Source organism: Tenrec ecaudatus, chromosome 5 (genome assembly GCF_050624435.1).
Source record: "Tenrec ecaudatus isolate mTenEca1 chromosome 5, mTenEca1.hap1, whole genome shotgun sequence".
In the NCBI taxonomy this organism is placed as follows: domain Eukaryota; kingdom Metazoa; phylum Chordata; class Mammalia; order Afrosoricida; family Tenrecidae; genus Tenrec; species Tenrec ecaudatus.
In genome coordinates, this window is record NC_134534.1 from 148,039,991 (window position 1) to 148,067,143 (window position 27,153).

The window sequence follows — 27,153 nt, forward strand, 5'->3', positions numbered from 1 at the left end:
GAGCTTGCATTTATCTTGAGTATTTAGGTAGAAGTAGAATTGCTGGAGCATATGGTAATTTTATGCATAACTCTGAGAATTTCCAAACTCTTCCATAGCAGCTGAAAATCTTACAATCTCTATTTCTTCCACAGTTTGCCCACATGTGAAGTGATCTCATAATTTTAATTTGTCTCTATTATATTATTTTTAATGATGTAAGAAAAATATGATTATGATCATATGGTTATTAACTTGATTCATTTGTATGTATGCGTACACCATCTTGAGTTGTAAAATACATTTTTTCTTAGATTGTGGTATTAAGAGCTTAAGAAATACTGTGCAAGCGATTCCTTTATTATCACTGTAAGTATTTTAACTCACTGCCATCCAGTTGATTCTGATTCATAGTGACCTAATGGAGCAGACCTTATAGAACTGCTCCTTAGCAGAGACCTGGTGGTACTGGTAGGTAGCATTGGACTGTTAACTGCAAGGTTGGAAGTTCAAACCTACCAGCTGCTCTATGGGAGAAAGTTGAGGCTACCTGCTTCCCTTCCAAAGCCCTCGATAGAGTCATTATGAGTCCGAATTGATTTGATGGCAGTGGGTTTGGTTTGGTTTGGTTTGGTTTTTTAGGATATCTCAGATTATAAAATGTTATAGGTGCAGATAGCCTCATCTCCCTCAAAAGATTTGAACTGCCCCCCTTTCAGGTAGCAGTCTGATGCCTAACCACTGGGCCACCGAAGCTCCTTTAACATTTTTCTAGAAATAAAAATATCTGATCATACAGTTTCTTATACACCCCCACCCTTTAGTTTACAAAGTGTTCAGAAAAACTTTAGAAGCAGTTTATCAGCTAAACATATACTTTTGCTATTCTAATAAAGGCAAAATAGAATCTTACAGATTAATTTGAAACTGAATGACATCTTTATGTTTTCCTACTCCATAATATGATATGTAATTCCTTCTATTCAGGTCATCTTTATGCAGTTCAGGAGTTTTATAACTTACATTAGTCTTATGTCTTGTTATATATGTTCCTAAGTAGTTTGTATCTATAATTGATATGTGAATGAGATTATTTCTAACTGGTTACTGGAAGTGATGGGGAAAACACTGATTGTTGCTTGTTTCTCTTGTCACCAGCATCTATGTAAGTCCCTCATTAGTGTGGTATTCTGCTCCCATAAGGATTTACAGCCTCAGAAATCCATAAGGGCAGCTCTACTCTGTCCTGTAGGGTCAGCTATGGGTCAGAATCAACAGTAGGCTTGGTTTTTTGTTCGGTCCCAGACTTAGTAGAAGGTTTTTTTTCCTAGTAGGCTATTGTAATATCTAAAAATTAGTTTTGCCTATTCCTTTCCCATTTTTAGATATCTTTAAAAATCACTCATTAGAATCTCAAGTTCAGTGTTAGTTGAACCACCTTGTTCCTACATTAAACTGTTTTACCACTATACTAATTCACCATAGGTTTCTAGTAGATATTTTTTTATCGAGGTGTAAGACAGTTTCTTGATTCACGTTCCCCTGAAAGTTTGTCAGGAATAGATTCTGAATTTCCTCAAGTACCTATTATTTTGTTCAGTTTGGTTGTTTACTTTGGCTGGTTTATTTCCTGCTTTCTAATAAATTCACATTCCTTCCAATACCTCTTTGGCCTTAACCCACCAAATGCGCTGTTCAATAAATGTTTAGGATCTCAAGGATGATAGTCATTTAATTTCCTTTTCATGATTCCCATCTTTTTGCTCAACATTTTGGGAGATTTTATTGCCTGTCTTCTAGATGATAAATTTGGTCTTTATTCAAAGCCATTCAATTCTCAAGTCAATCTACTTATTCTTTTAAGTCCAATAATCATATTTGTAATTTCCAGGGACTCTGCTGTTCTGAATGAACTTTTTCCAAGGCATACTACTTTACTATAGTCATCATTTCAACTCTCTCTCTCTTATTAATCATTTTATTGGGGGACTCTTAAAAATCTTATAACAATCTATCATTCAATTGTATAGAGCACATTTGTTCAATTCTCTCTGAATACACCAACTCACATGCTTTTAGCCTCTCTCTCTCTTGTTTCCCCATAGTCTGCTCACTTTGGGAAACTTACTTCAGTTTGCCATTTTACTCCAATCTGTCCTCCTGGATTGTTAAGTGAAATATTTGTTTACACTTTAAACAGCTTCACTCAAAATGCCCTAAACTAGCACTCAGCACTCAACTAACCCCCAAAACATATGAGCTCCCAGCTGCGCCACCGGAAAGGGATGTGGCCCTGTGCTCCCAGTTGTGGGATCCCAAAGGACACTCCATGCCGAAGAGGTCCTCTGAGTCAGTCTCGGCAGCAACAAGTTTGGTGGTGATTGTTTCCTAATTCCGTAATACTGGTTTGCCTCAAATGCCCGGTGGGCCTTTGGTAGTCACGCATATTGACTAGGAAACAGGACTAATGCATAGTTCCTCTAACGTATCAAGTTTCTTCTCAAGGAGAGTCAACTGTAGGCTCTGGATAAGAACATAGTGCTGGTACATATCGTCAGGTCAATTGTTAAACATGTGTTGGAGACTCCTGTGTTAGAGACTAGAAATGCCCCATCTAGTTTCTAAATTCTAATCTATCTGGACTGAAACTACCAACCTCTCTGTTAGCGGCTGAACACTTCACAACTGCACCTCCCAGGATCCTTGTATAAAATATACCCCAAAACCAGAATTTTTTTTTCAAAGCTATGCATTTAAATTTTTTTTTACAAAACAACCTTATCCCCTTCCAAGTACTCTCCATTGCATGTAATACATTTGTCAAATCTGTGATTCCATTCTTGGAAACATTTTTCAAACTCATCTGTTTGGATGGCTCACAGCACCTCCCTTGTTTGCTTCTTGGCCTCTTCTAGGTCTTCAACTCGCTGTCCTTTCATGTCCCTCTTCATTTGTGGAAACAAAAAGAAGTCGCATGGAGCAAGATCAGGTGAGTAAGGAGGGTGGGGCAAGAGAGGCATGCTGTTTTTTGGCAAAAACTGGCGCACTGAGATGGCTGCATGAGCAGGTGCATTGTGGTGGCAAAACTGGTCCCGTCTGCTACAAAACAGGCCGTTTTTGTCGCACACTGTTACACAATCTTTTCAGAACCGCTAAATAGAAAGCTTGATTAACAGTCTGACCTGGTGGCATGAACTCCAAATGCACTAGGAGTCATATTTTCATCCATACATGAAATTGATGGGTGCCTAGAATGAGGTCTGTTATCGATCGATCGTTTACCTTTCTTGAAATGAGAAAACCACTTGTACAATTGAGTTTTCCCCCATAGAACTGTCCTTATAAGCTGTGTTCGACATCACATTAGTTTCTACAGCATTTTCCCCAAGTAGGAAACAACATTCCACAGCTGCACTTTGTTCCCTTAAATTGGCTATTATACACCAAAAAAACCAAGGTTTTAGCAAAACTGGTTTTACAAAAAATTTACTGTGACCAGAGAGAACCTTCCCAGGTGATGCCACTGGGTGCACTAACTCAGATTGAGTTCCTGGATGCTCACCTAGCAGGAAAAATGCATATCTACAAAATCTCTGCTCCCCCAAGAGCAATGTCAGCTTTTTGGGGGTACTCCCTCTTATATCCATTGCCAATGAGTTGATTACAACTCATACCAACCCTATAGGGCAAAGTACAACAGCCCATTGAATTTGTCTCTAACCTGAGTTCTCGAGAGAGGTAAAATCAGCAAAGCTTATGCACGAGGAGAAAGATTTACCTGAAAGAAATGACTCACACAGTTGTAAAGGCTGACAAGTCCCAGATCTGTGGTCAGGTATCAGACTCGAGACTTCTCTAGACTCACATCACTACAGGGGCTGGCAGTCCCAAGACTGGCAGGCTGCTGGCTCAATTCTCAAGAATGGGAAATCAGATAAATGAGAGCCGGATAAAGGATCCAAGGCAAGTAAAAAGCTAGCTACCTTTGCCAGAACATCTATCAAGACATGTTTGTTGCAGTCCACACGCCTAAGAAAAACTCCCTTTCAACTAACTGAATGGCCATTCGTGGCAGATTTCACCACAGAAGTAACTGCATTGTCTCAGAGCTCAACATGAGGGAGGACCACATCCTAACTGCCAACCCAGAGAATCATGGCTCAGCCAGGTTGACAAGCAGCCTTAACCATCCGTTTTCTGGGCTGTAATCTTTACAGACACAGACTGCCACGGCTTTCTCCCGCAGCACAGCTGATGGGTCTGACCCATCCAACTTTCAGATTAGGCGATGAGCACTCAGCCACGACACCAGAGCTCTTTGGGTCAAGCGACAGGCTTTGCGTTAGGGTAGGTGAGTGGGGAACAGGTACACAAATGTACTAGGTCTTTCCTCTGGTGGTGAAAGACTCCAGTAGATATGGACTACAGAGAGGCGTACATTTCCTTCCCAAGTATCTCTTTGTGTTGAGGGTACTGCCTTGATAGTAAGCTCTCCTCTGCTTCTCTCACAGGCTCCTGACCCCATATTAGGGACGCTCCCAAGATAAGACCTTCACTTTCCTCAGACCATCAGTAACCAGTTGCTGTCCAGAAGACTGGCCCAGAGCAGCCCCACATATGTCAGAGTAGAACCGTGTTCTGCAGGGTTTTCAATGGCTCTGATTTCTTAGAAATACATCACCAGGCCTTTCTTCATAGGTCCTTTGGAGTGAACTCAAACCTCCAACCTTTAGGTTAGCAGCCAAGTATGTTTTATCACCCAGGGCCCTCCCTTCAGGGTACAGTTCTTAGATTTTAGCCAGGGCAGTCATTTTTATAAGTAAATATAATTTCCTAAATAGTACTACAAACCCCTTCCTGTTGGTTATTTTTGTTCATTGTATGCTCTGCTTTTAATTCTGTTTTCTTTGGCACCTGTGTCTGGGGTTATGCTATTTTGTTTTTCATTTTCCTTTTGTCAATCTAACCCCATTTTCAAATTTCAGGAATAACTTTTTTTTTTATAACTTTTGATTCCTTAAAGGTATATACCTTTTCTAGATTTCCAACACTGTCACAGACTTTTAAACATATCTATCTTTTGGTATTTGAAAAGACTTTTTCAAAAAGGGAACTAGATACATGTACTCATTCTATGTTAGTACAGCTGATACTCCTTAATTCCTAAATCAAAGTTGATTTCCAATTTAAGTCATTTTATCCAAATCACTCCAAACTCGTCCTTTGCTACCAGCTGCATAGAGTTCAGCTGATGGCAGCCCATGCACACAACTGTGCTCCAGAGGATGTTCGGTGGCTATGACCTTCTGGAAACAGAGCGCCAGGCCCTCCTCCCATGTGCCCTGGGGTGGACTCAAACCACCAACCAAGTTAATAGCCAGGACGGAGCGGTCTGTGCCAAGGACTCCTCATGCTTTGCTAGAGGAATTAAAAAAGCATTCTTCTCCACCCTTGCTAATAGGTGAAAAAAACAGTCCTGTTTTGTCCTGTCAAGTTCATTTAAAAAGTAGCTACAGACCAGTTTGTCAAGGTAAATTCCATGAAAGAGTGCCATTAGCCATGTGTTTCCAAAGGGAAAAGAAAGCACCTGCGTAAGGCTTGATGAAAAAGGCAGGCAAAGAGGAAGAAAGGGTAAATTCACCAGATTCGATGGACAGAAGACTTACAAGGAATCAAGAGTTGGATCCAATGTTTTAAAAGTCATGAGTAATCTAGGGCCCCTGAGAATGTAACCTGAGTTTCAGACTTGATTGAGTTTCTTTTAAAAGTGTAAACCTCAAATGTATTGCTTTCGACAAGTGATCTCCATAGCCAATGCCAAGTCAATCGGGATTCCGGGTGGGAAACGTGAAACCTTTAGGAAAGCAAGAGAAGATGAAGATGTGGCCCTTGTTTGTTCATAGCCCGGTCCACACCAAACCCACTGCCATTGTCAGCCGGCTTCACTCACAGCAGCCTGATAGGACAAGGGAGAGCCGCTCCACAGAGTTTCCAGGGCTGTAATCTTGCGGGCTCTCACTGCCCCTTCTTCGTCTCACAGAGCAGTTGGTGGGTTGGCATCGCCGCTAGCAAGCCAGCACTGAACCACTGTGTCTCCAGAGACCCTCAAAGCAAGGAGTAGACGTGCTTCTCTCCAAATTCGCTTCCTCAGTAAGATAACAGCTACCAGGAGGTGGTTTAATGTCAAATGCCCATTCTTTCAGCATGTAATGAATTGTCGTGGTGACTCACAGCTAGATTTGGGGTGGGGGTACTGATGGAGGTGGCTGTCCAAAAAATGTCCCTGTTAGCTTATGTGCTAATAGAAGTCTTAAAAGTAACCCAGAAAGCACATACCACAACAGATGCTTACAGATCCAGGCTTGGCAGGCCAACTATTGTTTGGCTCATGCAGCTTTTTTTTTTTAATCTATAAATTGCACATTAATGTCCGGGTTTCCAATTTGTTTTGAACAAGAATAAAATTGAACCCATCCAGCCCCACAGTCCCACAAGCCAGCAGCCAGCTGGAGCTGGTGGTGCGCTGGTAAATGTTTAACATCTGGCTTAGTAGGGAGAGAGAAAAAAAGCATCCTCATCTCTAGCATTTGCCATGGAGTAAATACTCCTACCGTGACTGACTCCGAGCTCACAGCGTGAAGTCGGTCCCAGGAGTCACACGTGCAGTCTGCCTGCACTCACGAGCCAGCTCCTGCACTGCTGGCCACTGCTGAGCCGGAGCAGCCCTGGAAGAGGAACCGTGGCTTCGCAGTTCACCTACAGGGCTCCCTGTAGTCTCATGTGCGGCTGTTTCACTCACTCGCCACCAGCCAGTCCCGCCCTCTTCTGTCCCCCTTCCCCACTAAGACCTCTGGATTCGGGTCTGAAGAACTGTATGCCGGGCTGATAGAGAGAGGACAGCAACATAAGATGAACTTCAAAGACATGTAACCAACAATGGTTAATGGTACTGGGGGTGTTTGGCCACAATCCTGATTAAGACACTGGTTCTCAAGATGCAGAGACAAGCCAGCCCTGGCAGGGGACTGCAGTGAAGGGGAGATGTTATGGATTCAATTGTGCCCACACATGCACCTCACCCCTACCCCACCAAACACACAGTGAAATCCTGGTCATCTGTACTCGCGGATGTGACCCTACATCCCACATCCGACAGGGGTTTTCTTTTGTTCTACTGAGGAGGTAATCACAGAGGAGGATGGGTCCTTTCTGGGTTATAAATAAAGACAGGATAGAGAGACACTGAGGGAAGGCAGACAAAAGGGCTAGATGCATGCACGTGTTCAGCAATGCCAGGGAGTACAGGCAGAGTCCAGGGACTAGAAGAGAGGCCTACCAGCCAGGGTTCAGACTGGGGACCCAGAACTGGGAGAAAATAAACTTCACTTTCTCAGAGCCACTCACCTGGGGTATTTCTGTTACAGCAGCACTACTAGGTGACTGAAGCAGGTAGCACTGAGGAAGCAAAGTACCACTGGCAAACAAGAAATACTTTACCCAACGATTCTCGGCTCTGAATTCCAAGCAACATAAAATAGCTCGTGAGGATTTCACACATATGGTCATAAAGTTGTTTAACCTCCATGATGCATCCTAAATAAAACGCTATGTGAATCTCCTGTTATAGGATGGGCCTGCTTTTCTGGTAAGCACCTTAAATAAGCTTTGTGCCTTAGCAATGATCAATATTTGTCAGCTGCTGAGAGGGATTTGCTTTTACACCTGGTCTTCCATTCGCATCTTCAGCAATTCTCTATCTCTGCTATGCCCCCCTCTGGCATTTTCTTTAGCCATCTGGCTCTCAGTGGGGCAGGTCCTTTACAAGCCTGGAGAATTTCTTCTTTGTTTCGGGGCTGCAGTGATTATCTAGGGGGGTCTAAGTCCTGAGCCCTCACATTCACTGACATTCTACCTTTGTGTTGCTCCACAATCTTTTGTTTCGCTTCTCGATCAATACTTCTTGGCCTCTTCCTGGGGCTCTCATTGACACCGGTCCTGCTGCGTCTGGGAGCTACCATGCACACCAGTAGTATTTTCAGAAGGCAATGAAACAGAGAGTACGTACGCTACAACACTCCAGAGAGGTGGGCGATGTAAGATCACGTGCTGCTATTGCATACAAGGCAAAGCAGTCGCTTTTACACGGTGAATTTTTTAGATGGAAAGTGCAGTCCAGGCAGTTCCTGGGGTCTGAACCAGATCCAGCCCTAACTACATCGAGAAGTCTTTTAGTGGCATTTGTAGGTGAACTGCGACAGGTGCACATGATTTTATTTGGTATTTCTGCAGTGAAAGATGGTGGTCTGAACTCACAGGACAGAAATGTGGCACTCTGTTTCTGTCAAGGTCACAAGCTTGGAGACCCTAGGGGATGATTCTATACTGTCCGGTAAGGCCACTCGATAGCAGTGAACTTGGTTTGCCTCAAGGAGGAGGAGCACTGGTAGTGCAGGGGGGAAGCGCTCAGCTGCTAACTTAAACTTCAGCGGTCGGAACCTAGCAGCCACTTCCTGGAGACGGATGCAGCAGTCAGTGCTGTAAATACTCAGGGCCTTGACAATGCTGCGAGATAGTTCTCGGTCCTACAGAGTTGCTCTGGGTCAGAATGCGAGAACAGGCTCCAAGGCACCTACCACCACCGAAAAAGACCAGCGGGGAGCAGAGTGCATCTTTGGGACCCTGGGCTGAGAACCTCTTGGACTCAAGGGAAGACTGATGCCAAGACACATGGACCTCTCCAGGATCACCAGCCCCCCACTTCCCCCAACAATTGTGAGAAGGAGACAAAGACGTTCTCCCAGAGTTGCCATCTCCCCTAGAGCTGTTGCTCTGAATTTAGACTCTAGTCTCCTCAACAGTGAGAGAATAAATTTCCTGTTTGTTAAAGCAAATAAATAAATAGCTAAATAATAAAAGACAAGGCTTCCAGCCTTGCAATTATTTAAAAGATGCACCTGCAGCTGGCCTTGCTGGAAGCTCGCCCCCAAGAAGAGATCCCTGAAGATAGGGGCGCTATAGCAAGCAGAGTGTGGGGAAGAGACCAGATGGTGCTCAGCTAACACGAAGAATAGCATCTGGGGTTTTACAGGCTCGTCTTAAGACTAGCAGCTATCCAAGTGAGCATCAACTAAATCCACATGGAAGAAGCACGCCAGCCTATGGGATCCACGCACTGTAAATGATAAAGGCCCAATCTGAAGGAGGGAATGATATCAGGGCTGAAATTCTGAACACTTGGGTTTGCAGAAGGCTGTGGATGACAGCAGAAGGTCAAAAGCCATTTGCAGGGTCCTCACACGGATTAAGCCTCCTGTGAATTCCCTCTGAACATAGTCCCTCTGAAACAGCTTTGCCATCAGACAGCACTGTCGGGTCAGTTGTGGCAGATGCATTCAGGTCAAAATGGAACACCTTATTATTTGATCACCCTTCGACCCATTTTAAAGTTGCATCAGTTTTTAATATTTTCTGCCTTCTCTTTGATTGAGGTCTTTCTGTGTTTTGTCTGGTCAGTGTTGTTGGGTTTTTTTGTTTGTTTTCTGTGTTGTGTATGACTCTGTATATGAAACCCAGGATCGGTAAGTAAGAGACAGTAACTGGATGGATAATTAATTACCTGGAGACATGGGGGGGGGTGAGGATGGACAGGGGGATGGGGAGCACGAGAAGAAAATAATCTGAACTTGATGGCGGTGACGACTGTACAACTCTTTTTCATGTGATCGAATGATTAAATTGTATATTTTTTAAAAAGTTGCACACCTAGCAAGTGAAGGTGATTTGGGTAAAGAATGTGTTGCCAGTAGGGGCTTGGGCAATTGTTTCCAAATGAGGGCACATTCAATAACATTAAAGGGCAAGTACTAGTCATCCGTAAGTCGGACATTTGGAGATCGGACTCCACCTGTGCAGGACACACATAAACCAGAAACACAGATGTTGAGCAAGTATTACAGGCTACGTGTACACTGCCCCGTTACACGCCTGGTTGTGCAACTGCTCTGTACACAGCAGACATGAAGTGCCTGCATTCAGGAAGCTGTTGGGTTGGCTAGATCCCGTTCTCTGAGCAGGATTTCTGCACTCCTCTGATTACCTAGGGGACCACGACACATGTGCAGCTACATACTGCCTGAGCAGAAGTCATGTGGCACATGCTGCGTTGAAGGAAAGCATGGGTTTCTAGCAAACTAAGAACCATGCTCGAGTGTTTGAAGAGCTCTTCTGTGGAAACATACATTTTCAACATCCATTATGTTCATTAAGATGCCATTATTTTCAGCACCCACTTCCAACATTTATCATGCTGATTTGATAGAAAACTATAAAAATAGCTAAGGTAGTTGAGGAGTAGCATGGCCCTCTGATTCAATACCAGGCGTCGACCCCAAGAGGCAGGTTTTGATGAAAGATGCCGATGACATCCAGAGAAAAAATAAAAGCCGTTGCCAGTAGAGGTGACTCCAGTGCATAGTGACCCTGCAGGTCACAGTCCTAGGAGCCCGGGCGTGTGGCGGGTTACACATGGTCAGCAATTTGAAACCCCCAGCAGCTCCTCCGAAGACAGGTGAAGCTTTCTGCTCCTGTAAAGAGGTCCGCCTCGGAAACCCAAGGGGCAGTCTGCCTTGTCCTACAGGCTCTCGATGAGTCGGACTGGACTCAATGCCAATGAGTGGGCAGCAAGCGAGTAAAGACACAGTAGCCCCTTCCCCATGGAGCAAGGCTGTGATCTTTACAGAAGTGGGCTGCCACATGTTTCCACTGTTGAAGGGCGGCTAGGTTTTGAACTGCTGAAGCACCTTCTGGTTAGCTGCCCAGAGCCTGTCTGTGATCCTGGGGCTCTGTCCTCAAGAACAGAAGAGGAGAGACGGCTTATCAGAGGGCCAGCCACATGTCCAAAGAGACCAGGGCCAGGTAGTCCCAACCAGGAGTCTTAAAGCTAAGATAAGGACACAAGAGCCCATTTAATCCTCACAACTCTTACTCTGGAAGTGGGTGTTGTCCTTTCGTGTTTCTTACGGGGGGTGGGGGGGGTGGGGGGGGAGGGGGGGACCGACTGAGCCTTAGCAAATGACAAGTCTGCTTGCAAAAACAGGCATTACATGTTAAGGACGCACACTTTCCAGTCAGTCCATTCATTAAGAACGGAACTAGAAAGGAGCTCATCTTTAAGAAGTGTTTTGGTGCTTCAGAAAAGAACACTCACCAGGCTCCACATACACAATCACCTTTGCAAATGTTGTCTAGCTGGCAAATTTATCTTGAACGAGAGCATTTTAAGCCACAGAGGAAGGGGCTTCAACGGAACTAAATGATACAGGAATTTTCCCATGAACTTTCTGAAGCCCCCCTCACATCTTAAGATGAACAGAAAACCATTCTAACACAAGAGCAAATCATCTCCCAATTTTGAGGTTCTTGACCCGTTAGTCTCCCGCAACACGTTACTGAAGTTGAGGGTCCTCTCCCCAGTAACTGCTCTCTCTCAATCATGCAAATAGAAGTTTCACGGTTATTCTCCATGATGATGGATACTTGTAACGACATGGCGGACCCTGAATGATTCCCCCCCCCCCCCATCTCTAATTCTCCGCTGGTCAAGAAGTCCACCAATCCACACATACCTGTGTAAACTTTGAGAGGTACCCAGAAATACCTGCCCTGCAGGTCCCACTGAAAGCAAGCTGCAAAGGCAAGGCCCACGAAGAGGGAGCCACCCAAGCCCTTGCACCCCAACAGAACACTTCCTGGCACTTGAAAATAAAAATGAGGATGTCAAGCTCGTATCTCTGAAAAAAACAACCAAAGTTGACAGCACACAGCCGCAATACCGTGTGCGAAAACACGCAATGTCATTACATGCAGGGGCCAAGGTAATAAAGCACTTAAAGTCGACTCCCACTTACGTTTCTCATCGTCAGCATGCACCAGGGACGCTGCCCTGGACAAAACATCCAGTGGAGTCTCCATTTCTGGCTGGAGCCTAAAAGAAAAAGGAAATTAAAAATTATATATATATATAATATAATTATATATATAAAGATAGGTAGATAAAGATCATTTTAAAAGTCTTTCTCACTTGAGTTAGAATCACTAACCCCAGGCCCTTTCCTGTCCCCTGCCCCTATCAAATATAAACCATTCTCCTGAGTATAAAATTCTCCCTATTCTGGGAAGAAACAGAAAGGGATGGTTCAGGAAGAGAGAAAAGAGTTAAACTCTTTTCTGCTCACGAAAGCAAACGTTGCAAGTCCAGGAAGCAGCTCGTGTCAGGCCTAAAAGAAGAGCTATTCTGAACATCCATGCCCATGTTCTCTGTGCTTATAAGTTGTTTGTGTGCATGGAGACCGTGCCTGAACAGACATACTCAATAAGTCAGCATTACTACAAGACCTAAGTGGTGTGGCTGTTAAGCTGTTATCCTTGGGGTGGGAGTGGGCTTGTTTGTTATAATGGGAATTACCAAGATTGAAAGAGTCTGCTCCTTCACCTCCTTCACAGAGAAGTTGCCCGTCTCATCAGGATCTCAACCTGGGACCTAACTACGTAGGTGGGCAATTTCACTTGCGAGTGCAAAGGCATCTCCAATAGAAATCTTTGTCTTAAAAATGTCACGTTTTGTAGTGAACTTGACTCTCACCACTACCCCCATCACCAATTTATCTAGTGACATGCTGTTGAAAGACAGCAGTTTGGGGGATGGTTTTTGGAAACTATCTCATAATGGCCCTATAGGACAGGGAGAACTTCCCCTTTGGGTTTCCAAGGCTGGGAATGTTTACGGGAGCAGAAAGCCTCATCTTTCTCCCATAGGGCGGCTGGTGGGTTTGAATTGCTGACCTTATGGTCAGCAGCCCAATGTGTAGCCACTGTTGCAAAAACAGTCCAAGTTGAAGGAAAATCCTAGAAAACCAAACTGCCCTCTTGCCCAGTTTCCTTTGTCCTTTGTTCTTGGTTCCTTCCAGCTGGATCACATGTGAGGTTAATGAGTGGGGACTGACCAGCAGGAGAGGGATCATCGGGTGGCCTGATGGAAGTTGATTAAGCCTCAGGAGGCATGATGTAATCTATTGGGGCCATGTGGAGAAGCTGATAAGAGCCAGAATCTAGGGCCCAGCTGGGCTTCCTGGTTGGCAAGAACATTGGTTCTCAGAAGGGTGGTGGAACCCCTGGGAACATGGAAGCCCCACCTGAGGGCCCCTCCCAAACCTCATCCTATGTGTCTCTTAGGGGCTGTCATAAATCTGTAGCCATTAAGTGTGACATACTCTCTGTGAGTTAGTTCAGCAAAGCATTGAACCCAGAGCAGAGGGGGCAACCAGCAAGTCAGAAAATAAGGGTGTTGGGTGGGGTCCCTAGCTTGCAGCTCTGTAGGTCTGAAGTCGTGGGAAACCGGTCCTGTGTTGTTGCTAAAAGGGCAGGTGTCTCCGGGATCGCCTCAAGCTTGGCTAGGGCATGCCTGTGAGGTAATAGGGAAGAAGGGGCTGGGTAACTTGTGAGCTCCGGTCCAGCTCCAGGTGGCCAGAGAGGGGTCAAAGACAGGGAGTCACCTGGCAACTTGGACAAAGAAGTGAGGATGAAATGTGAGCTGGGGATCAAGCACATGTTAGGGACTGGCTTCACAGCGACCTCTACCACGCTGTGGGCAACAAAGACGGGATTTGCCCATTTTGTCCCTTGCTTAGTGTACACACACCATCACCACCCCACCCCACCGGGAAACACAAAGTCACAGTACTAATTCAACAATGGTAAAAGCACCTTCTTAAAATGCGCTTCCTTAAAGACTCTCAGCATTAAGAAAACCTGCCTTGATCATTATGCCCTTTCAAGAACTATCTCTGTACGATCACACCGGCAACCGTCATTCCAAAGATTAGCTAGGCATCTTAAAAGCGAGGGAACAACTCAAAAAAGAAGGGTGAGGATGGAATTCAGCAACGTCACTAAATTGCTGAAATGCCTGAGTTGGTGTATGTTCTCAACAACAACACAAAAATGAAAACATATTTCAAACATACTCAGCATTTTAAAAGCATTCAACTACTTACAAAACCTGGTAGACCCACTTTCCTTTACAACAGAATATTCTTTATAATACTTGGAGTTCAAGCTTCCAAAGAAACATTCATCCTTGATCTTACAACATAATTTCACTCCATAAACACTCAACCACTAGGTGCTAATAAAGGGCGTAAGTGGTTATGTGTTGGGCTGCTAACTGCAAGGTCAGCAGTTCAAAACCACCAGCTGCTCCTCAGGAGGCAAATGAGACTGTCTATTCTCATAAAGAGTTACAGCTTTGTAAACCCATGGGGGCAGTTTTACCCTGGCCTACAGGGTCCCGATGAGTCCGACTGACTCGAGGGCAGTGCATTTGTTTTGAGGTGCTAAGGGTGGGAAATACACAAAGCATCGGAGTTGCCTTCAAGAAGTGGGTGTGGTGACCCCCGTCAACTAGAAACTTGGTGTAAGGTTGTGTTTTTCCAAAGTGTTGTGCACTGGATGTTCATATTTGTAAGAGAGAACAATTCTTTGGTAAGTAAATATGTGGAACATTGGATTAAGTAAAGTTACCCACTCAACCCCCCTGCCACTGAGTCCATACTGACTCACAGAGATGCTCTAGAAGGCTTACCAGGCTTTGAAAATCTTTATGGGAGCAGACCCCTTCCTTTCTCCCATGGTGCTGGGCGGTCTGAACAACCTTGCAGTCCGCAGTTCGACAGTTGGCACCAGGGCTTCTTAAACAAAGGTAAGCAGTCTCCTTTCTTGCCTGTGTCTTTAACATGTGTCTGCCTTGTGCACGGGCCACTTTTTAACCAGAAACATCTCTTAGGGAATGATTTAGGAAAGACTGGCTTAAGGCAACATGTGCCAAGTGTCAAAACTTCGGCTATAAACCAAGTCCTATGGACACATGACAGGTCACCGTCTTGGAACCCCTAGGGAGCAGAGTTCTGCTGTGCACACAAAGGGCGGCCGTGAGTCAGAACTGACTTGCCAGCAACTAACAGCAACAGCCATGGAAAAACAGATGGATTTTGACAGGTTTGGGGGAGAAAATCGAATTTGAGCTGGGCCTCAGTGAGAAATGAGTAAGAAAGTGCCCTAGACGGAAAGAACATAAGCAAAGTCACTTCAAGAACAGCCAGTCTCCCTTATCCCTCAGACGACAAGCGTGGGGACAGGAAGTAAGAGGCCAGGACGGAAATGTAGATGGAGGCCATATCATGGAAGAGCTAAGGGCTTTGAAGGAAGCTGGTCTTGGTGCTGCATGAGTTAAGGAGGGACTGAAATCTCTGAGCAGCAAAAGAACTTGGCTGTTGACGTGCACTACAGGAGCAGGAAGTTAAAAAGAGCTCGGCCCATTTGAAAGTAGTGCTGGGTGGCGGGCAGAGGAGCCTGAGGGACTTTAGCACCCAGCAGTGAGGATGAGTAAGAGACCTAAGAGAGCTTGGAAGGTCCCTGGGGCGGGAAAGCAACAGAAACCTGTTGTCCTGCACTTGGGTCTGACTCACAGCAACACTACTGCGTGTCAGAATACGACTGTACTCCGTAGACTTTTCAATGACTGGATTTTCCAGGGCGCATCGCCAGGCCTTTCTTCCAAGGTACCTGTGGGTGGACTCAGACTTCCAATCTGTTGGTTAGCAACGAAGCACGTGAACCATTTACCCCTCCTGGGAAATCCATCCGGAAAGCAAGGATGTCATAAACCAAATAAAGTGAATTAGACATAGACAGATGAATACAATCATAGGTAGAAGAGGAAAAACTAAGGGCATTCACATTCTTCTTTGTATAACACGGAAAAGATGATCTCCTGAGAGTAAAGATTTGTGAAATCATTCAAAGGCGGAGAAACAAAGAGAAAGGCTTGCTGAGTAAAACCCAGGAACTCAACTATCCACTTTCTCTGCAGTCAAGCCAGCTTCCTATTTAGGCAAACTTGGGGCTTAAAGGGATTGGGTTTTGATCAAGCAAAGGCTGAGGAACATTTCTGCTCCATAATACAGTACTTAGGCTCACAACTTCTTAAATTAATTTCCCTATAAAGTTGAAAGACAATGCTTTCCAATTGCTACACGCAAGTAGATATACAGTCACATACCACATAACGACCATTTGGGCAACATCTGACCACATGCCATGTGTCCGTGATCCCAAACCCCCATACAGCCAATAATACTAAAATTTAATGGACACTGCTAGCACCAAAACATTATTAGTAGCAGATTACTGAATTATGATAAAGATATTTTAGTGTACCTAGAACGGTTTCTTTTAGCGTTTTACCATTTTGTTTTGTGATTGGAAGGTACACTATGTATTATAAATTATGACACACATTTAACTGGTGTTGGATATAAACTGTATCTGTTTCAGTTTCTGTAAAAATAGACTTAGGAACAAGATGTATTCACAATCCAGGGACTCGCGTATCTAATACAATGTTCACACAGTGTCCAAATCACAGTACATCCTACTTGATGGTATAGTGGCACGCATTGGACTGCTAACCGCAAGGTCAGCAGTTCAAAACCACCGTCCACTCTAAAGGAGAAAGATGCAGCTTTCTATTCCCGTGAAGAGGTACAATGTCAGAAACCCACACTGGCAGTCCTACCCTATCCTATAGGTCACCATGATACGAAATCCACCTGATGACCATGCGTTTGGATGGTTTGGATTGTGAATGTTACACAGCATGTGACTGCACATTAATAAGTGCCTCGAGTTATGTGTTATGTATGGGAGCAAAATGTTTAAACCCATCAACACAGAGGCAAATCCCGAGTTTTAGCAACATAGATCACCCCCACTTTCCAAATCAGACTTATATGAAACCTTCTCACACTTTCAAAACAAGCAAAATGGCATTAAGTACAAAAACAATTACCACTAGTTTCGATAGGAAATATTTTGGGCATTCTCAGTGCCTACCAGCTCATACCAGGGGAAAGCATGGCACCTCAGGGCTGAGGGGGGCCGACAATGACCTCCACGCCCTGCTCTGGGTGCCAGCTGCCTCTTTAACTCCCTGCAAAAGAAACACAACACGCTGGTTCTACTCTCGACCTCTTCATAAAAAGGAAAATCCTCTTTGAATGTCTTCCCGCTGGAGAACACAGGTATAAGGGTAGGTCTTTCGCAAAAAGGAAGTGGAATCAAGACAGCTTTAGAAATGCAGTAATTCTTGCATTTAAACTTAATTGAAATACTACGAAGTCGCAACTCCAAGAAATGTGCGTTCCAAGCGGGCAGATAAGAGATGGGGAATTGAAGGTCCAGCTACAGGACACCTGCCGCCTGCTGCTGTGAGGGCGTTATTGAAACCAACAACCTTTCAGGGTACCGCTGTTCGGCAAGGTGCTTGGGGAGGAAATAAGGAGAAAGGAATCTGTCCGTCTTTTCCTTTACGATCCTATATGGTAGAGGGTAATAACAAAAATTGTAAACACGAATAGAAAGTAATAAAAAAAAGAAAAAAGTTATCCTACAATGCCTACTGGGTTGATAAAAGAAAGCAGATCATTGTTGGGTAAAGGCTTTACCTTGTGATCGCCTCTTCTGGCTGTTTAGTGCGTGTGTGTGAGTGTGTGTGCACAACTGGTTACACTTCAAAGGTTTCCTTCCCTGGGTCTCCACTTCAGGTAGCCTCTCCTGCCCCCCTTACTAACTTACTGGGACGCACTGTGTTTGCCTGCTGGGTGCTGGGACCCTGTTTTATCCCCGTAATGTCCCACTGGATCAACGGTCTAAGAGGCATGGAGACAGAAATTAACACCTGGCGAGCGAGTTAGGGGCCAGCCCAGTTACATCAGAGAATCTACCGGAGGACGCAGAAGCTCCAACTGGGAGCATGAAGTGGTGGATTTAGGAACCAGCTGAAGGCCAACCAAAGAGGTCTGCACTTCAATGTAGCAGGCAGCAGATAGGCAGTGCCAGTCCCTGAACAGGCAGGGGCGCAAGGTTAATGTTATTTCCATTTAGAAGTTGTGTAGAGGATGGTTTGTCTGGAGAGGGTAACGTGGGGCGTTACGGGAAGCAGGTCAATTAGGCAGCTTGAAGTAGGAACCAGGTGTGAGGTAAGGACACTGTAGGCTGATGCAATAATACAGGTGGAAGAGAGGATCAGGACCAGGCATTATCTAGCCACAGAGGAACTAACCAAATAAGATGGACGATAAAATAAAAAATAATTTTTTAATTCTGAATTTTACATTTTGTACAGAGTCCACAGTCCAACAGATTCAAAAATCAGATTAATAGAGTATTAAAGGGAGGGTCACACTACACGGAGAGGTAAATTAGCCTAATACTTATTTAAGAAGGTGACCTTTGGGACTCAACCTAAATGTGAATCAGGCTCAGCCACATCCTGTGTGTGTGTGACTCTGATAAGTGATCTGATTTTACCTTGTGTCCATTTCCCACATCTGTATGTAAATAGGGATGCTTCTATTCCCTTATTCATGGAACGCTGGAGCTCCCGGATGCTGTTTGGCTGCTAACCAAAAGGCTGGCCCTTCGAGTCTACCCAGAGTGCTTCAGAAGAACCTCACTGCCATCGAGTCGATTCCGAGTCACAGCGACCCTATGGGACAGGGTTGAACTGCCCCTGTGGATTTCTGAGACTAACTCTTTATGGGACTGGAGTGCTTTCTCCTGCGGAGCAGCTGGTGGATTCAAACTGCTGGCCTTTTGGACAGAAGCACATGTAGTCACTACGGCACCTTTTTGAAGAAAGGTGATCGACTTCTGAAAAACCCCACATTGAAAACTCCATGGCCCACATTTCTACTCTGACACACATGGGCTCACCCGGGTTGGAACAGCAACCAGGTTTTTTTTGTTTGGCCCTATTTGGCTTGGTTTTTCATGGAATTTTATATATATATATATAACTCCACTTTTTGAATATTATTTGTCAAAACAGATGCAGGTATATAAAATAAATCGCAAATACTGGTGTTGTTTTTTCTCTAAAGACACACTCACCACTAATGTAGATATACTTACTTGGGAAAATTTCTCCCACTAAACCAATGGAAACTGGGACCTAACCGCTGAGAGAAGTTAGCATGAGAGAAAGAAGGACGAGGGAAAGTGGAGAAGGGAGGTGGCAAACAGCATGTGCAAAACACCCAGGGCAGACAGAAGCTAAACAAGTCACTACGGAGGAAAACCGGTACAACTGGGTGCCGTAAACAATGGGGAGGGGACCCAAGTGAGGCTGGGAGAGGACACGGGCCAGCACATGTGGGCTTTGTAGGGCAGGACAGAGTGGAGATGCTCTGTGAGGATCAATGGGGAAATGCTGAACAGTTTAAACAGAGGAAAGGCATGATGTGGTTGTTTCACACAGGACCCAGAATTGATTCCAACGGGTTCAGGCATGGTCAATGCAATGAACCTAGAATAAATCCAATTTTTTTCCATTGAGAGTGATTAAAATGATAACCAAATAGTAGATTTTAGAGGTCGAAGCCCTAAAATGAGAGACTTGGTTTCAGGAGCCTGATATGAGAGACTGAATTATTGCCAGAACTGCAGACGGCAACACACAGTCAGAGCAGCTAGGTTGGCTACCATTTGAGCCGGGCACCACTATTTTCAACTCAGCTCATCAAGAGATTTGGTTGCTAGGCACCAAATTGGCTGCCTTTGTTTTTTCAAAGGGAGATTAGATTTCCAGCAAGGTTTCAAATCATAATCTTTCCCGTTCCAGTTCCTGTTCCAAATTACCCACATTTTGCAAATTGTGATCTGTCCTGGTTTTGCTTCACCAGTGGAAACTGAACCAATCGAACCAGTTTGGAGCCCAGCCTTAGATGTTTTATGAACCATAAATAATCTACTACCTTTGACAAAAGATTATGTAACAGACGGTAAATAAAGTACCTCCTCACAATGCCTTGTGTCTGTAGTGAATTTTACATTGTAATAGCGATGACCACAAATATCATCACTTTACATGCAGCTACCTAGAATATTATAACATCATCAAAGTGAGAATGCCATTCTGGAAAAAGAAAAAGTTCCCTGTAAAGGTCAAGAGCAAATTACCCCCAAAATCAGGTCAGAATGGGCCTACTTATGCTTCACTAATTTAGAGTAAACAGTTTCACATGGGTTTCAGATGTGTTGAGAACCATGTGAAACTTCACTGCAGATTTAAAAATAACCACAAGCAGGCCTACAGTTACCTTGGTTATTGGTAGTCAGCCCATCCCTGTCGGGAACTGTCGACTTGAAAAGAGGTTTCTGTAGGAGGGGGCTGGGAGAGTTAGGAGATGGATGGCGGCCACACCTAGAAGCCTCTGATGGGGGAATGTGAAACTACACTACAAATCAGAGGAAGCCCAACAAAGTCTATGCTTCCGTGCTTCTTGGGTAATCCAACACTGCTAAGGGTGTTCTATTGGACTGCAAACCCTCCTCCGGAATCCTTACTTTCACCTTTCTTCATGGTTGTTGCTAAGCATGATGGCAACTTATCATGAACACAATGAACGTTTTGCTACATGGAGACAGGAGGTTTGGGCAAAAAAAATTGTACGTTTTGTTACTTTCCAGCAACGGCCATGTATTTTCTCTGCCAGTCTGCAGTCCTTGCTTCAGAGTCCCTCGACTCCCAAATAATCTACTCTTCCAAACAGCTTAAGGCTGAGAATTAGAAAATAGCATATTCCTTCTAAAGCTGCCAAAATGTGAGACCATTCAATGCTGATGAAAAGTTCAGGCATAAATCTGAAACCCATTATTATGGCTTTCCACAAAGAACTGTCCCTTTTTGAGCAAGAAAAAGGTAAGAGCACCTGTCGATAGCATTATTGTGGGATGTATTTCTTTTTGTTTCTCAAGCAAGGGAATGGAATCCCATCGTATATCATGGAAGCGTTCCAGGGAGACTTCCAAAGGGAAAGCTACAGCCCCAGGCTTGCCTGACTAGTTTAGCTCTTTCAGTAACAATGGGAACTACAGTGCAACTTAGGAGAAAAATAGAGCTGGGCTGGAAACCAATGAGTAGAGACATGCTAAATCTCAAAACATCAAATAGATGTGCTTGTAACACTGTTGGCTTTTTAAATTTTTATTTAAAATATATAACTATGGTTTTTAATGTAGTCACAAAGTTGTATAGTCATAAAAATATAAATTGAAAAATAAAACAGAACAACTCGGCTTGGAACCCATTCTGGCTCCTGGCAAACCCGTGTGTTACGAAATACCGCTGCTCTGTACAGCTTTCTTGACTGTAAACTTTCTTTTTTCCCCACAAAGAAGGGGTTTATTGGGGAAGTCAACAGGTTGCTATGAGTCAGGATGAGTAAACAGCAAGGTTACAGTCACTGGTCCACAGATGGCACCGTTACTTGGTGAGAAGTCAGGAACAGAAAACCATTATCCTGGCACACCTGATGGTATTTCCAACTTCCACGGCTGTTACCAATGAGTGCCCGTCAGTAGATCCCAGCAGAGAGACCCTACAGGATAGCGTAGAATCGCCCCAAAGGGGGCTCCTCGGCTGTCCTCCGTGAAAATGTAATTCTTTATGGAAAGTGAGCCCTGCTGGTGTAGTGGGTTATGCCTTGGGCTACTGACCACAAGGTTGGCAGTTTGAAACCAGAAGCCACTCCAGGGGAGAAAGAAGAAGCGTTCTACTCTCACGAAGATTTAATAGTCACAAAACCCACAAGGAAACTGTCCTGCCCTATACACTTGCGATGAGTCAGAATTGACATGAAGACGGTGTGTGAGAGAGGGAGTTTGTTGTTTTGGTTTTTGTGAATGTTTATGGAGAGACTACCCCCTCTATCTCCTGTAGAGTAGCTGGTGGGTGTGAAACACCTGGCTGTCAGTTAGCCGCACCGCACTGTAATTAATCAATGCACAACTAAGGCTCTTTTGCATACCGCTAACCCATTGCCATTGGGTCAGTTTCAACTCACCGTAACCCTGCAGGACAAGGCAGGGCCATTCATAGTGTTTCCCGGGCTGTAATCTATAGGATCACTATGACTCAGAATCAATTCCACAGAAAAGGGGTTGGGGTTTACTTCTTATGAAGCAGACTGCCACCATTCTCCCCTGAAGCTGCTGATGGGTTCAAACTGCTGACCTTTCAGTTAGCAGCTGAACGCGTGACCACTATGCCACCACTACTTTTTCCCCCTCACACTATTAAGTATCCCTAATTCCTGTTGACACTGTTTCATCACAAGTCCTAACTCCTTCCCCCACTAGTCCCTGAGTTAATGCATCTCTGCCTCAGCCAAGAGGGTCCACCTGAAGGCAAGCCTACCAGTATGAACCATCACACATGGCAGGCCTGGTCATTCTGGTCCTCACTGGTCACCTCCTATGCCCATCAAACACTATCTATAGATATTATTCCTGGGAGTATGGGTCCAATTCACTCAATGGTGCCACCAAAGGCCTGGCAATTTGCTTCCATAAAAAACCACAGACAAGAAAACCCTATGGCGTAGTTCTATTCTGTCGCACGTGGGATTAGATCATAATGCGTTGGAATCAACTCAACGGCAAACTTTTTGGTTTACAGATGTTAATGCTGCTATGATGCTGGAAGCTACACTAGTCCTGTCTGTTTCAAGTATCAGTAGAGTCTCCCGTGGTGGGCAGGTTTCAGTGGAACTTCCTGGACTAAGACAAACTAGGGAGAAAGGCCAGGTGATTTACTTCTGAAATGTAGTCAATGTAAAATGTCTAAGTCACAAAAGAATACAATCTGATCTGGTGTTGGAAGTAAGCCTGCTAGGCACTACACAGTGGCACAACAACAAATCGAAGCAAACTAACTATCTTGAAGATGATACAGGACCAGACAATGTTTTGTTCTGTGTTATACGTGGTCATGATGAGTCCCAGCCACGCTCAAAGGCAACTAACAACCATGAGCACATTAAAAGAACAGGGAAGGTAAACTCCCTGTCCTTGAGTGACTCGGACCTAATATGACCCCATGGTGGAAGATCTGACCAACCACCAGGACCGTGATCAGGAAAAACAAGGCAAATCGCCGTCCAATGCTGGTGGTCACATTACGCAGACACGCGTACCAGCCGAATTGCTTCTTCCTCAAAGTATGTACAACTGATGGCACTGACTTCCCACAATGCACATCTTTCTTGTTAACATCAGGCCTTCCCATGCCAGGAAAATGCCTCAAACCCGTCCCATGGATTAAATGAAATGACAGAGCTTAAAATACCTTGTAAACTAAAAGGAGAAATACAAGTACATGCTATCATTCTACCACCCCATCGTACCCCTGAGCAGCATACTTTTCGAAACATAGTCATACACGAGGGCTTCAAAAAGTCCATGGAAAAATCCCATTACCTTTTAACTCCATCTCTGCACGAACTTTTTGAAGCCCCGCCTCATACAGTACCCTCATTGGAGCCTTACAAGCAAACTGTGAGTTAAGTCAAATAACCAAATACGATTATTGTTCTTCTTTTACAGATGAAAAAGCAAGGCGTCAAGAGGATAACTTTCTAGAAGGGTGAAGGCTGGAATGCGAGTCTCCTGACCCATCCTCTAATGCTATTGTTGCTCCTCCACTGGTCTCCAACAAGGCCTTTGGAGACATGCACAATTAGTTCGCTGATGTTAACTAAGGAGCCCTGGTGGCACGGTGGGTTAAGCATTGGGTTGGTCATTGGGTAAATTCACCAGCTGTCCAGCTTGCAGTAAAGATTTAGTCCCAAGGACTCTAAGGCTCTGCTGTGGCCTATAGGGTCAGACTCAACTCAGTGGTAGTGGTTAGTAGCTGCAGTGGTACTCTAAGGGGGGAAACCAACAGATTTCTACTGCCAACCGGAGACTTATAATCATCCCCTTACCTCTCCACCAGCGGTTCTCAACCTGTGGGTCGTGACCCCTTTGGTGGTTGAACAACCCTTTCACAGGGGTCGCTCAATTCACAACGGTAGCAAAATCACAGTTAGGGAGTAGCAATGAAAATAATGTTATGGTTGGGGGTCACCACAACACGAGCTGTATTAAAGGGTCGCGGCACTAGGAAGGTTGAGAACCACTGCTCTACACCTTCTGCTCTAAACCAGGCAGTAACCGAAGCTTCTAAAGTCAGCGGGGACAAGTACATGCTCAGGAACACAGGTGCCTTCTCTCAGGGAACTGGCCAACCCCAAGCATTCACTCCGGAGTGAAAGTTGGACCTGATGGCAGGCCTCTCATTGTCCTAGAAAACGAAGGAAGTTGGTTTAGGTCTGTACCCTTCCCAGGAAGGTTTAGCATCCTTCCCAAAAAACTTCTGTGGGTGACAGGTCAGTAAGCTGGCCACCACCCATCTCTTAACCTCTGATGCAGCACCAGGCGATAGGGATCCTGGGCACGGTCACCTCGGGGCCGCTATTCACGCAGCTTTGCTGTTGGTACATCACAGCAACAGAGGCTGGGGCTGAGTTAGAAAGGGCCAAGCAAGGGGGTACCAACCTGAATAGAAACCTCCAATGAATGCCCAACTCAACCACATAAGGTTTTCTGACACTCACATGGTCCATAGCCTGACTCTGTAGACCTAATCGGCTCCATGGAAGTACTGTTGTCAGCTGACTGTTCAGCTGGCCTCTAACTCATCAGGACCCCATGCACGATTAATAGGATTAATGGGTTTAAACCGTTGCGATCCATACCATTTTCACAGGCTGATTGTCACCAGGCTTATCGTCCTCGTTCATCTGAGCTTGGACACATCACTGAAACCTGTTCAGCATCATAGAAATGTACAAGCCTCCACTGACGGGTCAAGGTGAGTGCACTTGAGGAATCAAATATGCGCTTCCCACATGAAAGACAACGCATCTGTCTTTGAACCACCGCTGCCGTCTGCCATGGAAGGGGAGGATGTGGTCCATTTAGTCATCTGGATGGCTCTAGCAACAGGAGCTGGCAGCAGTGACCCCCATGCGAAAATTCAAAATCATCAGTTACTAGAATAGAGTTTGGTAGCCATGTCAACCGTACAAGTGCATGCATGTCTGAAAGGTGGCCATGTGCGAGCTGAGAGCCATCTGTTCAGAAAACAACCGACAGCACAGCATGACTGCTGATGAACGCTCACCTGCATCCACCGCAAGTGCCACCTGGAAAGTAGCTGTGGCCTGGGGCCCACACTGACACACCTATGTCCAAAGAGGAAGCATTTGATGCAAATGTGGACTTCTGGGATAGGCTATCAATTCCCGCCATTTGCAACATTGTCAGCCGCTATAAAATGAGTGGTTCTTTCCTTCTCATAGTTCAGCCAAGACACAGTTGAATGTCTTTGCATAGTCAATCAAACACAGGCGTTACTTCTGGTACTGTTTGCTTTCAGCCAAGATCCAGTACCAGCAATAACATCCTGCATTCCGCATCCTCTCCTGAATCCAGTTTGAATTTCTGGAACTTCTCTGTCGACATACTGCTACAATCATTTTTAATTATCTTCAGCAAAATTTAATTTATATGACATTGTTCAATAATATCCCCATACTAGGAGACCATCTTTTTCCAGAATGGGCAGAAATAGGATCTCTTGTTGCTATCTTACAAATTTCTTGACATAGGTAAACAAATGCTTTAGTTCAATATTTTGTCCAGAGAATCCTTCAATAATGCAAATCAAGGCCTGAGATTTTTTTTCAGTCATTTCAGCTTGAGAAATGTCCATGTTCTTCTTTGGGGGTTTCCCAATTTTAAGTCTTTTCCTTAAAATATTTTGGGCACATTTTATGACACACGTCCTTATAAAATTTTGCTTTGACTTTCCCAACCACTCTTTGAAATCTTCTGCTCGGTTCTTTCAGTTCTTCCTCTTAGTTTTGCTACTCCTTGTTCAAGGGGAAGCTTCAGAGGCTCTTTGCCACATGCTTTTCTTTTGTCTCTATAATGGCCTTTTGCTTTCTTCATGAATGGTATCCTCAATGTCAGCCCACAACTCATCCAGTCTTCAGTCATCAGTGTCCAGTGGGTCACATCTATTCTTGAAGTAATCTCTAAATTCAGGTGGAATATACACAAGGTCATCTTTGGGCGATCATGACTTTTTCCAATTTTCATGAGCTCCAATTTGAACTTGTGTATGAGTAATTGCTGCTGTTTTCCTCAGTCAGCCCCTGGCCCTGTTCTGGCTGATATTAAGGCTCTCTATCATATGAGGTCCATATTTATAACTTAACTCACTGTCACTGGGGGACTCATATCAACCCAGCAGGACAGAACTGCCCCCAGAAGTTTTCAAGTAAAGCTCTTTCTCTAGATGAGCAATATAGCCCAACCATAACCATGACACCACCAGGGCTCCATGTGACAGTCTCTGTTTATGCTATTGAAACTTTAGTCTTGCAAATTTCTAACATGTAATCTCTGAGTTGTTTCTGTCACCAAGATTTTATTTTCCCATTTCTGATCCTTCTTTGTTTCCAACTTTCCCATTCCAATCATGACCATTGTCTGTTAAATTGTCATACTGTGCTGACTTTCATGTTGCTTGGATGCTGGAAACTATACTTCTAGTATTTCAAATAGCAGCGGGGTTGGCAGGTTGCACCATTAAATTTGATAGTCCGTTTTCTAAGGTATTGTATTTTTGATTATTTTTCTTTCTCTCTTCTAATATGGACAAAGTCTAGATAGCTACAGACTTATTAACAGCATTCCTTTGACTACTCTTTATTTTGCATTCCTGCATACAATACAGACTTCATTTACTTTAGAAAAGCTCCCTGAAAAAAGGCATGAACCAAAAAACCAAAAACAAACGCCTTTCTCACTAGGCCTTTGTAGCTGCAGGTGCTCTTGGGTGATTCTACAGCAGTCAATTGGTTTTATTGCTGCCACAAATTACTTAACGCAGGCAATAAAATGACAATTTGATAGGTTAAAATCACCATATAGTGCCATCATCTTAGGTATTCTGTTTGTTATGTAATCTGTTGTCAATTTGAGAGGATTTAGTTTAGCCTGTCAATCAGTTTGTAGCTTGATGACCTAATTTGGAAGCACTAAAGAGATAAACAGCTGGCCGGAGGTAGGATGCAGGTTCACTCCTTGGGAGACATTGCAGCTGACAAGACACATGGAGTTATGCTAGAGCCCTGGAGCTGGAGGAGCCACGTGGAGATCCCTACTAGC

The 27,153-nt window shown here is 44.5% G+C and overlaps 1 protein-coding gene across 2 annotated transcripts in view; it reads right to left on the minus strand.

Moving 5' to 3' along the window:
* VGLL4 (vestigial like family member 4) overlaps positions 1-27,153 on the minus strand; it is a 156,686-nt gene that overhangs the window by 125,898 nt on the left and 3,635 nt on the right. For both annotated transcript variants that reach the window (XM_075550033.1, XM_075550032.1), the window contains exon 2: positions 11,886-11,962. In XM_075550033.1, coding sequence (XP_075406148.1) covers positions 11,886-11,949 — 64 coding nt within the window. In that variant the 5' untranslated portion in view covers positions 11,950-11,962. The remainder of the gene's footprint in view (positions 1-11,885; positions 11,963-27,153) is intronic.